Below are 15,670 nucleotides of genomic sequence, written 5' to 3' on the forward strand. Positions count from 1 at the left end.
TGTTGGAGACTCTTTCTCTTGTTCCTCTTCCCACTCTCAGCTGCTCCACTCTCAGTAATTACGGGACTTGTCTTGTCTCTGCTCTTCTTCTGTCTTCTTCCTCAGACAAATGAGGGTGGGTGGGGGGGAGGAAAAAAGAGCTGGATGAGGAAGAGTAAAGCCAGTAGCAGTAGAGAGAAAGAGGAGAGTGGCTGGATTAAGACCAACAAATCGCTCCTTGTTGTTTTGGCCTGCTTATCATTACGCACGCTTTACTTTTTCTCCCTCGCTGATAGTTTTTAGTAAGGGAGTCCAACACACAACAAGGGAAGGTCACAAAATAATGAAAACGAAAAGTGATTTTTAGGGCTGGATCCAGGCAAAGAAGAGATTAAAAGAAAGGGGTTTAGAGCAGAGTGTGTAATGCAAAGACAGAACAAGGTTCAGTAAAAGAACCTTAAAGGAAGAAAACTGACATCAAAATAAAAAAGAGGGAAAGCACGTTAGGAAGACAAGAGGTGAGGGCTGAGTTGCAGGGGAGGGTGTGGAGGAGGAGGAGGCACACCATTATTTCTTCTGAGGTGTGGAGAGCTTCTGCATCCCTCGGATCTTGTCAAGCAACTCTGAGATGAAGTCCTATGGGTAGACAAGAGGGACAAAACACATGAGGTGGATTCAGAATCAAACACATCCACAGCGCATAGATGTGGGGTGTAAAGTGTCAGGGGTAGGAGAATGGAAGAGAGGCAAAATCTTACCTCAGTAGGTTTAAAACACTCAACCAGTAAGTCCTGTAAAACAAAAAAGACAGTCGGAATAGGAATCAGCATAGAAATTGTGTGTGTTCCTGCATGTCTAATAGTGTCCTACCTTGACCCTGGCCCCCCGCTCAACGTCACTGGGCATATCCAGCAGCTCATCCACATCTATCTCTAGCTCGGGGATGGCCTCCTCCTAGAACAGTGGAACAAGAGATGAGCACAGTTACAGCGTTTTTTTCTCTTCATTGTACTAACCTAGCGATCCAGCAGCCTCCAGACTAACCTAGTGAGCCAGCAGCCGCCAGACTAACCTAGCGATCCAGCAGCCGCCAGACAAACCTAGTGATCCAGACTAACCTAGTGATCCAGCAGCCGCCAGACTAACCTAGTGATCCAGCAGCCGCCAGACTAACCTAGTGATCCAGCAGCCACCAGACAAACCTAGTGATCCAGCAGCCGCCAGACTAACCTAGGGATCCAGCAGCCGCCGGCTAGCAATCCAAACTAACCTAGTGATCCAGACTAACCTAGCAATCCAACAGGCACCAGACTAACCTAGTGATCCAAACTAACCTAGTGATCCAGCAGCCAGCAGATTAACTTAATGCTCTACACTTCCTGCTAAGCTGTATCGCTGATGTTAAGTTGTGGCTTTCAGACAGTTTTCTTAATTTGAATGATGGTAAAACGGAGTGTATTTTCAGCACTCCAGGCATGCAGAATGGCCCAGTTGTGAGTTTGGGAGCTCTGGCATCTTGAACGAGCTCTGTTGTCAAAAACTTAGGTGTTACTTTTAAATGCAGCATGAAATTTGACAAGCAGATCAGTAACGTTGTTAAAATTTTAGTTTTTTCCAGCTTCGCCTGCTGGCTAAAGTTAAGCCCTTTCTGAACAGGCACGACCTAGAAAAGGCCATTCATGCTTTTATCAGTTCAAGGTTGGACTACTGCAATGCCCTCTAAGTTGGTCTGAATCAGACCTCCATCACACGTCTTCAACTTGTTCAAAATGCTGCCGCTCGCTTTTTAACAAACACATCTAGACGTGCACACATCACTCCCGTTCTTTACAAACTGCATTGGCTCCCGGTGCGTTTTAGAATAGATTTTAAGATTTTATTTTGTTTGTTTTAAAGCTTCTCTACAGTCTCGCCCCTGAGTATTTGTCTGAAATTTTAACTGTGCGGGAACACAACCGGTCGTTGCAGTCTTCAAAACAGTTGGTTTTTAGAAGTCCCAAGGTCCAGGTATAAACGGTGGGGTGATCAGGCTTTTGCAATTGCATCCCCGAGACTCTGGAACAAGTTACCCCCTGATATACATAGTGCTACAGATGTTGCTCTTTTTAGGTCCAGACTCAAAACATATCTGTTCAGTCTGGCTTTTAACAGGTAGCAGTAGTGTGACAATTTCATTATTTTTGTTTCTTTGTAACCTTTTCTGATTTTACTGTTTTCTATTTTAACTCTTTCTATTGTCTGTTGTGATTTTACTCATTTTGTGAAGCACTTTGGATACCTGCTGGTAGTTGTAAAGTGCTATATCAATTTTGATTGATATTTAGTATTATTCATCATTCCCTTTCTCACATCTCACTTATTTATTTATTCATCATTCTCATTTCCTATTTCAGAAATGTTCATACTGTTCATATTGATAACATACTATTTATCCCAGTATCCTTTGCACCACATTGTGCCACATTTAAATAATTTTATTGAACTCTTCATTGCACTCATGCCTCTATATGGTTTCTGTTTAGAGTATGTATATATTAGTGTGTATATTTTGTTTTGGTATGTGTAAGCACAGTATGAGCAACGATGCTCCAAAGAAAATAATTCCTCGTATGTGTCCTCATACCTGGCAAAAAAAGCTGATTCTGAAAGAAAGGAATACCGCTGCTCTTCTCCCTTCCAATACATGTATGGAGGTCATGATCAAGCTAAGATTCATTCCTTGTCGAAAAGCCAGCCACAACTGTTGCAGACCAATGTCCTGAAGAACTGTCAGAACACTGACTGCTAGAACAAGAACGTCTGTCACTGGCTTTAATCATGAGGTTTTTTGCTGCCATTTTTGGCTGCATTTTGAGAGTAGACAAAGATCGTAGTGTCAGCTTCCTCATCGCTACATGGACTTACATCATCTGGGTTGATGGAGTGGTTGCTGACAGCTTGATCCTCTTTGGTAACTACAACCACATTTGGTGTTAAAGTTTCTGCAATCTGTCAGCGAGGAAGTGGAACAGATTCTCTCATATTCTCCTCCTCTCTGAGAAAGTTACGCCAATTTCTGGGTCATTTCTTTTGACATTGCTGGTCACTTTGCGTCTAGCTCCATGTCCTCTTTTAGACCTAGCTTCCGCCTTCAAACTGGATTGTTGGTAGATGTCAAAGACTATGCCTTATCTTTAGTATTTTACAGAGTATGCCTCTATTTTGGGGAGAACCTCAATTTTAGCGTAGTGGTCAAATTATTTTGAGCTACCTGGTGGCAAACTGTTCACCAGTGCTTACCTATCAATAATGATTGTTTCTGCTTCTGGTTCAGTGTCCGGGGTTTTGACAAGAGACTCAAGGATAGCAGCCAGCTGAGATGTCTGTCCACCGTGGAGCTTCCCACCATCACTCAAGGCAGCAGGGAATGGCTGATTTTCATGTCTAAAGAACTCCTTTAGGTCACACTCTCTGCTCTGGCATGAAATAAACAGTTTGGAAGGCACGTTCCTGATGGAAGACGTTCATGCAGTTCTTCATGATTGAGAGATATGATGGAAAATACATACGTTATGGCGGAATCCAAAATGGCCACCAAAGCTTTCTAGAGGCCTTCATTTATGTGTTGTGTGTGTGTGTGGTATTTTTATAATCATTGACCATCAAAACATACGGGTACATATCGTCCTCTATGCAGTTGAATTTTTTGTTCAAGAGATATCATTGCGTTATCGCGTTAACTCATTAATTAATTAACGCCGACAATTTATTTTTTGGCACGCGTTAACGCAGTTTTTATTATTTCTTTATTATTGTAAAAGTTTGTTGCTCACAGGCTTTGTAAATACTGCAAAGTTGAATTTTCTTACAACCAGAGTACTTCCAGTCTGAAATATCACCTTGACAGCTGATACCAGCAAATCATTCAACGAATCACACAGTGGGCGGGGCTTCGGCAGACTACGTTAGATGCAGCGTGTGGGTAAGTTTAGATATACAAAGGCAAGAGAAGCTAACAAATGCCATACTTCATAAACAAAATGCAGGTACGTTTTTGCAGAACAAAATTTACGGCACTTTAATTCATATGGCAGAACATTTAAAAAATAAATTGCACTATATACACTACTTTTGAATTCATTGTTTAATTTGCCAATTAATCGCGATTAATCTGGGAAATTATGCGATTAATGGCGATTCAAATTTTTAATCGCTGCCCAGCTCTAAAATATACATAATTGGGCTATGGCGGAAAATAAAATGGCCACCGTGGCTCACAAAGTGTTTTTGCGAAGACTAATGTACTTTTTTGAAAGCGCACTACCCACTGAGAAATTGTACCAATTTTGGTGCTTGTATTCACATGTGAACGATTACCCTAAAAAATGGCCTTTATCTGCTTCACTATTGACGGTCCACATGCTCAAAACGCCCAGAACATGATGGCGACAGACTGGCCTCCATGCAGCTGAGAGAAGCTTCCTTTGAAATTGAATGACTTCCTGTAACTTTAGAAGCTCAAGGCAGCGATGGTGTGGACGTACAGTAAGAGAGCGTTGTGGGGGGGACATGGAGCCAAAGTAACACCATTTTTAATGAATTCATTTGATTGGTTATCGGGCAGTGTTGAACAATATAATTAGTGTCCATTCCTAAATCAATGTGTAATGTTGGGATGTTATAGTGGTGAGTCCCTCTTCTTGTGGCAAGCAGATCCAAATTTAGCTGCCACTCTCTTCTGGTGTTAACATTCAGTAATATCTCACTCTCTCTCTCTCATATTTCATTTCATTTCATTTCACATGGATAAAAGCATCCTCATCATTTCTATTCTTAGTCCCTGTGTTTATGTTATGTGGCTGTCTGCAAATAATGCAGCACTGGCATTTCTGTCTGTCTCGGGGTATGACGTGTTTCAGTGACTAGTGAATGGCCATTTCTGAACACTAGAGGGCGGTGTCCTTCCACTACCTTGCACGTTGTACATGACAAAGAAAAAAGAGGAGAGACAAAGACACTCAAAAAATAACAGTTTCAACAGGGGCGCTACACTGGACTCAAGAAGTAGTAGTAGTAGTAGTAGTACACTAGATCATTATCAGTTAATCTGCCGACCTCAAACTTGTCATTTTTATACTTTGTTCTTTAACGTTTTGTACAAAAGGAGATATGTCACCTAAGGTGTGGTTATGGGATTTTGTTATCCTGGGACAATATCAGACCGAGAAATGAAATTAGCACATTTGCCAACATGTCAAACTATGGCTTAATAACTAGACATTATTGGAACGGCTGACTGCCACGCTGTTGCCTAAAGTAAAAACACACGCTGCTGTAAATCTCAAAAGGTTAAAATCTACTCAACTGAATCCTCGTAGATGTTTAGAACTGCACAGGAAGTTAGAGAATAACGTCATCCATTCACACATAAACAGAAATAGCTGCAATTAATACAAATGCACACTCTTCATTTCAGCAAAGCAACTATCACCTGATACAGATGAACTGACATGTGATATAATGGTTAAGAGCAACCTTGCCACTAGCTTAGATATATTTGGCTTTTTAAAAGAAGTAAAAGGGAGTTAGCTGTAAATTTGTCTTTGTCTTGCCAATCAATTCCTTTCTTTCTAAACAATCTGTTGCTCTATATAAAGTGCTTTCATAAAGTGCTTTAACACTCTTCCTCTCTTTCTCCATCTGTCTCATTTGAGCACACTAGCTCAGTGTGTGTGTGCTATCAAAGTGGTTCACTGGCAACAACACACACACACACACACCACTCGTTTCCCCTTCTTTTGTAGCTCAATTGCTACCCTATATTCATGTCATTCGCTAGGAATCTCTCCCTTGCTGTCGTCCTCCCCCTCAGTTGGAGTTGCCCACACCAGCTGTCTCTGCACCTGCCCAACTGCCCCCTACTCCACACACACCCACACACACACCCACACACACAGCATGCCGGGTTTGCACATTTGTGTGTCACATTTACAGAATTGTACTTTTTTTCCAAATGACAAAAGGCTTCTACATTACACACACCTCACATACATATGGGTTAAAGAATTATAAAATAAGCCTGCGTGCGTGTGTGTAACTCTAACTGTGAGCAGGACAGCCTGTGTGCATGAGATAGAGACTGGAGGTGACAGACAGACTTACTGTCAGCAGAGTAAAAACACACAAAGCAAGTACACTGAGTACACTATTAACACAGACAGACACACACACACAAACTGAAATTCTAAGAATTTCAAAATTAAAGCTTTGAAAGAGACGACACAAAGGTGCACACATGGTTGGACTGCAGACATACTGACGCTGTCTGTTAAAACACACACACGCTAGAGTACAGGCTGTGAAGTCTGACACATAGACTGTTCTGCACAACATGTGGGCACCATGTGGTGCTACTACATGATGCAGTAAAGAAGGCAAAGTCAGAAAACGCAAGAAAGGCGAGTAGACAAAGGAAACAAATGGAAACTCAATTCTTTACTTTAATCTATCGTTTGAAATGCTTTCCTGCCAATTCATGTCTTACATTGACAGCATTTTATTTCTACTTCGGGTTTACTTACAAGGTCAATTTATTGCATTTATTTCAACTTTATTGCATTTATTGCAACTGCCATTCCTGAAAAGCGTAAGCGCTACACATTGGCTTCCATTTAATAGAGCTTACTTGAAGAGGATTTAAGAGACAGAATGTTCAATCTGCTGGGGGGTGGGTGTGGGAACGCCAAGAGGAAGGAAGATAAGAGGTTAAGGATCATATCGAGAAAAGAAGAGGGAGAAGCTGAGTTGAGCAAAGCGAGAGGGAGGGAGGGATGTTGAAAAAGGCTGGAAAAAAAGGCTTCAGAGCAGAGACACAAAGAAAGCAGGGAATCACGAGGGAGGATTCCCAAAACAATCCTCCAGATGGAATTACTGAACTAGTCTAGAGTCTGGAGGGGATTTTACTGTTGGCTGCAGATGGGATCTGGACCAAAAGGTGCCTACAAGATATTAGCAAACACTGCAGGGTTGTAAAAGAAAAACCTGATGTACCCTGAACCAGGAATAGTTTCAGTAAATCCACAAAACACAAAACACTTTGGATGTTTGATATATTAAAGGAGACACTGTGTAATTTATGATAAGACAAGATCAACTTTATTGATCTCATACTGGGGGAACTCCCCAGTAACCGCAACTTAAGAGTAAAAAAGTAGATCACTGAACAAAAGGCCAACAGTATTTTAAAAGGCCTATGCAATAATTCCCTCATATAAAGCACGTCACTCGTGGTTCTGTTCATGCTACGTGTAATTTAAAAACTCTCAGCATCATCTGAGAGACAAACTGCTTCTACAAAATGGCATATTTTATTGTGGTCTTTAAATTTGATTATACTCTGCCCAACGAGCTCATGAATATAATTCACACACCACCACAATGCAGCTGAGAGACAGGGGGAGAGCGTTGTCTTTCTTCCTGGAGGCGGCCTGCGGACCAGAGCAGAATGAGATGTGACAGTATGAGAGCGTATCTGTGTGCATGTGTAGCTCACATTATTACACACTATTATTCCTCTCTGTGGCTGTGTATTGCGGCTGCAGGCTTGGAGAGACCAGAAGCCAGAATCAGCTCCCTCACAGGACACACACACACCAAAATGGCCTACATATTGTCTGTAAACATCTCTGGAAAGGGAAGTGATGAGAGGGAACAGTGAAGCAAAGTTAAATAAGGGTTACTCTGGGGAAGTTTGGTCAGAGTTAAAAACTCATGTGTCAACTGCTGATATTTTTGACTGACCTCAAATATCATTAAAACTTCCAAGACTGTGAGAAAAACATAATGCAGTTACAGGCTACACACAGAGAGATGAACTATGCAGATAAATAAAGGGAGCGTAAAATCTGAGAAACGGCCACAAGACACATGCAGATTGGACCATGTAAGTTTAGGCACATACGTGTGGACACATGGCTAACGAAAGGACAATACAGGTCCATATTCAGTGTAAGAAGGTGGATATAAGCTAGTGCCTTTTTGTGTCGGAAGCTTTGTTTGTAAGTATGTCACAGAGGCCACCTACAAGGATCTTCCAGTGCTAACACACTACACAGCTGATTCCTATAATAAACTGGGATTGTGAATGTACAAAAGAGGACCAGTTTGATTTGACTGAAAAAAAACAGACTCCATCTTTTATGTTACTTGCTTGTTATTTCTTTGTATTGAATAGTTGTAGAGAGAAATCCAGATGCAGAGGAGGAATTGGAACCAATTTTACACTGCTAACACTATGGGCCTTTCCTTTGCAATTCTATTTTCAGTGTCTCACTGTAGTGAGGTCAGTCCAAGCAGGAAAGTGGGATTAAATGTGTTTGCTTTTTAGAGGGGTGAGTGAGTGTGTGTGGAAGTGTGCTGCTCCATTAAAACTATTACCCCATGCCCGTTGACTTGGCTCAGTGACACAGGTACAAAATATGTGTTGACTATCTGCTAGCTGCCTGTCCCCAAAACACACTATAAAAAAACATCTCCTCACTATCTGCTAGCTGCCTGTCCCCAAAACACACTGTAAAAAAAAAATCTCCTCACTATCTGCTAGCTGTCTGTCCCCAAAACACAATGTAAAAACATCTCTTAGGTTAGTGTGAGGAAGAACAGGAGGGAGGGGTGAACTAGTCTCGTTTGTTTGAACATACTTCGAACGTCAACATGAGTTAACGTCACCCAACATGGCACCTTTACAGCCCGGTTGTGATTGTGAAAAAGATTATTGGTGCGTCCCGGACCGAGAGAACATCAAGTCACCCGCTGAGGTGTGCTAAAGGACAGTTAAAGGGAAGGGGGGGAGAGAGAAACGAGGGAGCAACAAGAATCGAGCACAGAGGTGGAAAAAAGGAAGCGTGGGTAAAGGCCAATGAAAAAGCTCTGATGAGCTCGGATGAAGAAATGAAAAAACCTAAAAAAAAAAGAAGAGAAATCTGACAGTCAATTCAAAACAAGTGTGGTCTTTTCTTACCCCCCACAGAGTCCTCAGGTTCATGATAGTGGCGGCTTAAGGATTAAAATATGTTTCTGCAAATTTGACAATTTATATGGAGACGGTTTTAAAAAGGTACCTGCAGCCCCTCGCAGACGAGCCGCCAAGCATTCTGGGCCAGAAATATTATGCAAGAAAGAGTTGAGTCCCACCGAACAAGGGACTAAAACAGAAATTAAAGACAAAAGCAGTTTGTGATAGTGTGTAAATCTTTAACCTACTTCCCAGAACAAGATCATAGAAACATATTCAGGAGTTAAAGTTATGATGTCCAATAATGTCCAAATATGTGTCACTAATACCCGTGCATCTTCATGACGAATATGCCAATATACAAACCCTGTACCCGATAATATGACTAACTGACCTATTTATATATGCTAGAGAAGAAAAGCAGGGAAAAATAGTTGTCTTGAACCCGCTTCCTGTCATGCTCCCCCCTCTGTCTCTTTATCTTTAGGTCTCGTACGATGCCCTTCCTGTCTTCTGTGCTGCTGTCCTATGATTCACTCTCAGTGCGTCTAGAACAGGGCAATTCACAGCGTGTAGGCCACCGTGCTGTGGGCGAACGAGAGAGAGAATATAAGAGAGAGGGTGTAGAGAATTAGGGACGCATTGTGTCAGTCATCTTCTCTCTATTTCTCTCTATCTCCCTCTTCCTCACACGATAGCTTATCAGGAATCTGCAGCTCTTTCAATAACAGACATTGTTGGCTTCCCTCTCCAAACACTTGTTTTCCTTCCTCCCCAAAACAGTTAGGCTTACAGAACATAAAAGTGACCTCCCCCCGATTCATAAGATTAAAAACGTCTCCTTTTCATTCTTTTCTTATGCAATGAAGGGGTTAAAACACCAGAGCACCCAGCTACTTCCTGTCTGGGCACATGACGTTTGGAGATAGCGGGGGAGGGGAGGTAGAACTGTAAACCACAACAATCCATAATCAAGTCAATACAATGCAATGTACTTAAACCAGTCTGGAGTGTTCATGTAACTGTGTGTGTGTGTGTGTGTGTGTAATCATAATCTCTATTGCACATCTAATCAGCTGAATGAGTTTCCTCCTAGGAAGAATATGATGTCCAGTTTTAAATTATAAGAAAAACAACTGAACTAACTGCTTTACAGCCACAAAAGAGATTAGAAAATATAACTTTTATCAGTCATATTTTCTGTCCCCTTTTATACACCTTGCAGTGAGTAAGAACGTTTTTTGTTCTATTAAAACCCCCTCCCTAAATCAGCATGTCCCCCTCACTGAGCACATCCTACTAGAGCCTCCATATGTGTAGACTCTGCGGGCCTGTCAGCCTTCCTGCTATCTCACTACTGATAGAACAGGAACCAGAGCCTCCAGAGAGGTGTGTGTGTGTGTGTGTGTGTGTGTGTGTGTGTGTGTGTGTGTGTGTGTGTGTGTGTGTGTGTGTGTGTGTGTGTGTGTGTGTGTGTGTGTGTGTGTGTGTGTGTGTGTGTGTGTGTGTGTGTGTGTGTGTGTGTGTGTGTGTGTGTGTGTAGAGTACTTATTGCAGGAGAAACCCAAACAGGCTCCAAGTAAACCGAACATATCTTCATATGGTGCCAGGAAACATTCATCACTATAATTAGTGCACACACATCACTACAACTCTATTTGTAGAGTTAAAATATAGAGTGTCACCCAACCTTGGCTCCCCCAAAAGCTGCCCAAAGTCATAGCTGCTTGCAGTACGGTTGAATGATGCACTCATGGGCTTGTTTGGCCTGACTGAACGATTCAGTGGTTTCTGTGTGGCGACTGGACAAGTCTCTGCTGCAGCTTCTCTGGGGAAAACAGCCGGCTGGTCCCTCAGAGTCCCAACCAGCCTCGGGAAGACGCCAGGGCTGAAGCTCTGCTGCTGTATCACGCTTACTAACTACTAAATTAGGGCCACAGATACAACACTGCTGCTGCTCAGTTTACAACCAACTTTGAAGTCAGATTTAAAGCAAAAAATCCTGTATTATTCTAAATCCTCACAACAGCACACTGGAAGTGATGCATTTCACTTTCCCAGCCACAGCAAGAGGCTCATTCAGAATTTATAAAAAGGGTTAGCACCGGCTGAAATAGCTACCATGGCTAGTCGGGCAAAAAAGAGCATCATGTACATGAACTTTGTCAAAAGAAAACCAAAGTGAAAAGACATCAGAGTACAGGGACGAGTGATTCGCACTAAGGACTGTAAAAAAACATCAGAGGAGCATATAACAAGTTGAGCCTTGTAATGTTGTAACATTAAAGCAAATTCAGTGCATTTCTGTCAGGTAAAGGCACATCCAGTAAATATAACTAAACCTTTGGCTGCTAGCTTTTAACATTCAGTTTACATACAGCAGCTTCTATCTGTATCTTTCTGTATCACACACACACACACACACACACACACAGCGATCATGGCAGCATTGCAAGTGCCAACTTTCACCCTTCACCTCCACTCCATCTCCTCTTGGGTCCTGCATTTCTGCAGCTGGAGGAGATCACGACGCTCCGCAAATTCCCACAGTCTGATATCAACGTGTGTTTGTGTATGTGTGTTTGTGTATGCATCTTGGGAACATTAGAGAAAATGTAGCCTGAGGTGCGCGAACATATTGATTTTTCAGTTACTGATTAGCATGAGAGTAGACAAGTAAAAATTTAAAACAAACGTGGAACAAACACAGAAAAAGTAACGAAGGAAGGACACACACACACACAAACACACACACACACACACACACACACCTTTATCAGCCTGAAGAGTCATTACCACTACAATTGGACTGAAAACAAGATTACGTGCGGATTAAATTAAGAATACAATACAAACAAGGATTAGACCAGATTATCATGATGTCACTCTTGGTGAGTCCAACACACACAACCAAAGGGCCCTGAATTCATTTGTTGATTTTGCCGTGTCATTCCTTGAATGACTTTATTCCTTTATTCTGGCAGTTTGGAGGCAGGAGTAAAGTTTGGCACTCCTACAAGGTTGTTCAGGTTCCAGTGAAATATTTTTTCCCATTCATATTCACACACAGTTTGCCATAGAAATGACCCTGTTTATTTGTGGAGCCTTTTAATTCATTCAGCTATTTTTGAGATGTAATCCCCACGTATTTCAAAAGGGATTACACTTCTGACTTCTCAAACACTGGCAACACATTGGGAAATTTAATAAGTGGAAGTTATGGTTCAATTCCATATTCAGTCAAACAGTAACAAGTTTCCAGCAAATTATCACATATAAACAAAAACAAAAAGATTAGACAAGACATGGCCGGACACAACTACCCTAATAAGAAATGGTATATCCCAACAACATTCATTTGCTTCACAAACTTCTTTTAGCAGCTCATGCAATTCATGTACTCTCCTCAGGTGTTCAGTACCAGGTTCAAACAGTGTTAGTGGGGTTTATGGCAATGACAGAATCCAACTGTAACAGACTAAAGTGATAATCCACCCAATTTCACATTTCAGATATAAGATTTTATAATATGGAAAAGAGGTGAATGACAAAATACTCTTAATTCCCTCCTTAGAGAGAGAAAGAAAGCGAATGATCCCCTTCCGGATGAATCCGTCATTTATAAGGCAGTCTTTGCCCAAAAACGGTCAGTTGTTCCTTCCTACTCAATGACCAAATGCAAATTGAAGGAATACACTCATAAAAGTAAATATATCTATGATTCACTACTGAATTAGATGAAAATATGAAACTACATAATTAGAATTTCATTATACTATCATAAATGAGATTATTGCTCCACCTCATTCATCTTTGACCCCTACAGATCTGCCTACCAGCCGTCTGTCAACACATCCATTTCTTCCCATAGCCATTTTAAGAAGAATCCTGCCATGAAAGTTTACGTTCACACAGCGGTGACATCATGGAGGACACATGAAGCCAACATGGCACCGGTGCTTCAACCCTCGTGTTGTCTTCCAGTCAACCATGAAAACAAACACTTTGTTGTCCCTATCTGAATGTTTCAGTTTATGTGTTTTCTGACGTTTTATCAACTTATTTCAAAATGGATATTGATTTATCTGACATTTTGTCGGTTTCATTTGACGTTTTGTCACTTTTTCAATGTTTTGGAAGCTTTTTCCAATGTTTTTTTCGTATTTGTTGTTGCTTTTCCTAGCGTTTTGTTGTATTTTATTAAATTTATATTTTTTGGCACTTATTTCAACATCCCATATTTTCAGATTTTTTTGAAAACGGGTCAAATTTGACCCAAGGACAACATGAGGGTTAACCTGGCAAACTCTTGATCAATGTCTTCTAACACAGTGCCACAGCTCTGAACACACTTCAGTCTGTTCCTCTAAACCCGTCTGACCCTAAAATCATCAACTCCTCTGAATATACATATCTGTTATTGTCACTGGCTTACAAGAAGTACAATAAACACATGATACAAACCCAATCAGACATATCCTGAAATATGCTTCCCTGCAGTACAACAACAGCTCAACTGTTGTCTGCTCTAATGCACCTCCTGGGACTAGATCACACTCCTCAGTGGATCTGTCTCACCTCACCCAACCTGCAGGCACTTAGCTTTGCTTTCAATGAGACGACTCCGTACCAAAGATGTATGTATGCCAGGCATATGCTGCCAACTCTATTGCAATCGCAACTATTCAATATTAGGACAATGGCTTTGTCGGTTTGAATTAATATGGTTTCAGCATGCAGTCAGGAATGTTAATCATATTGCCAATATACTTGTGGACATGCGTGCGTGTCTTCGTGCATGTGCCCAAGATACAAACAAAACAGGGAGCCGCTCTACAAAACATTGCTCCATAGCAATGCTAGTGATCAAAAAACTCCACAGGGTCCGTAATTTACACCCCAAAATGTTCACAATACGTACCGGGCTACAAGTCCATTGTGTTCAGCTATGCATGCTTACACATTAGAATGAAATTAAAACACATCTGTTTAGATTTGCATGCCAGGTATAATATGGACCATATCCACCTTGATTTTACTGACTTAAATGTTTTAACTAGTCACCTTGATTTTACTCATAACTTTTACTATTGATACATTTATTGTGCTTTTATTATGGTTTTTAATAATGTTGGGTGTCTTGAAAGGCGGCAACAAATAAAATATATTACAACATTATTACTAATGATGATCTGATGCGCTCTTTAAATGTAAGCAAACGGGTTTGGTAAAAGAAGGATGCAATGTGACAAATAAGTCACAAGGGAGGATTTCTTTTCAGCTAAAATGATAAATTGGCACACAGAACAGAACTTACCCCCACACACGTAGGGCATTACATTCCTCTATCTCTTATCTTAACATTAGGCAAACCTTCACCTCAAGCCTGACTCACATTTTTAAAACAGACGTAACTGGCAGATAAATAGAAACCCTAAACTGCGCGTAGCGCAACTGCAAACCAATACCGACATGAGTGTGAATCAACAGGTGTGTTTTGATTATGCTTTGGGGGGGGGGGGGCTGTCGTGTTTATATTCTCCATTTTCTTATGTACTCTGTGTTTGTCTCTCACACACATTTTCTGTGACAACATACATGAACATTCCTCTGGATGAATCACATCCCTCATTTTCTCTCTCTCTCTCTACATCCCTCTCTTTCTTCATCCATGCCTTCTCTCACTTGGCGTTCTTTACTTCCTTCCTATCTTAGTCACACAAACCAAAACACCCGCTCGGTCTCCCTCACTCACAAAGTTCTTGGCAGCCTCCCTCTTCTCTATTCGCTCGGTGTCGTTAAACTGCTCCCATGGTCAGTGGGTCAGGCAGAACTGATGCTGACTGCCTAATGAAACAGGAAAGGAACTGTTCACCATGTAGGACCACATGTAAGCTATTAACACTGTGTGTGTGTGTGTGTGTGTGTGTGTGTGTGTGTGTACACTGTTGTGGGGGGGTGTTTACAAAGACACACTGGAGTCTTTTACTCCCGCTGTGTAACAACCACTCTTTGTAGTCACCCTCTTACGTACGCTGAGTGAAACAGGATAATACTGATTGGTATTTGGACCTTTAAGTGTAAGGGTTTAAGCAAATGTTGCACACTGTGTGCGTGTGTGTGTATTTTTATTGACCTGGCTGTAGCCATCACTTCTTTAATCTTCTGTTGTTTGGGACTAGGACAGAGCTACCAACTTCCTTTACTGCACTGTTAACATTAGAAGGTTAGATTAGGTTTGTAGTGCCTGAACCGAGTGCTGCCTCAGTAAAGAATAGCGGACTTTAGGCACTACTATTATTTTAAAGCAGTAGCAGAGGACACGTTACAAAACCCTTTCTCCCTATGTGATGTCCCCGCTTCCTCCTACTTCTCTTCTTGCCATCCCCTCTAGTTATTTTTCCTTTTCTTCCCCCGTTTATTGCATTCCTGCTCTCTTTTTCTGCCTTTGTTCTCTTGTGTCCCCGTGTGTGTGTGGCCACGTAGGGCCCTGGAGTTTGGGGACTGGACCGCCCACTCGCCCAGCGGTTAACTATGTAGCTTCTGGTCAGCCCCAGTGTATTCAAAGCAGAAAACACAGTGAACTGAGAGATAAATGGCAAATTAACATTTAACAGCACAATTGCCATGGAAATGATACCAAGGCTGCTGTGAAATTTTATCACCTTTAATAGAAGTGGAGTTGTGGATCTTATGCGT

General features: G+C 41.5%; 1 protein-coding gene across 1 annotated transcript in view; it reads right to left on the minus strand.

The window, feature by feature from the left end:
- Positions 1-275: 275 nt before the first annotated feature.
- The window catches only part of ppp1r14bb (protein phosphatase 1, regulatory (inhibitor) subunit 14Bb), a 19,549-nt gene continuing 4,154 nt past the window's right edge, over positions 276-15,670 (minus strand). The window contains exons 2-4 of the mRNA XM_034901306.1: positions 850-933; positions 738-770; positions 276-615 (exon numbers count right to left, since the gene is read on the minus strand). Of these exons, the coding sequence (XP_034757197.1) occupies positions 547-615; positions 738-770; positions 850-933 (186 nt within the window). The 3' untranslated portion in view covers positions 276-546. The remainder of the gene's footprint in view (positions 616-737; positions 771-849; positions 934-15,670) is intronic.

Source organism: Etheostoma cragini, chromosome 19 (assembly GCF_013103735.1).
Source record: "Etheostoma cragini isolate CJK2018 chromosome 19, CSU_Ecrag_1.0, whole genome shotgun sequence".
Taxonomy (NCBI): domain Eukaryota; kingdom Metazoa; phylum Chordata; class Actinopteri; order Perciformes; family Percidae; genus Etheostoma; species Etheostoma cragini.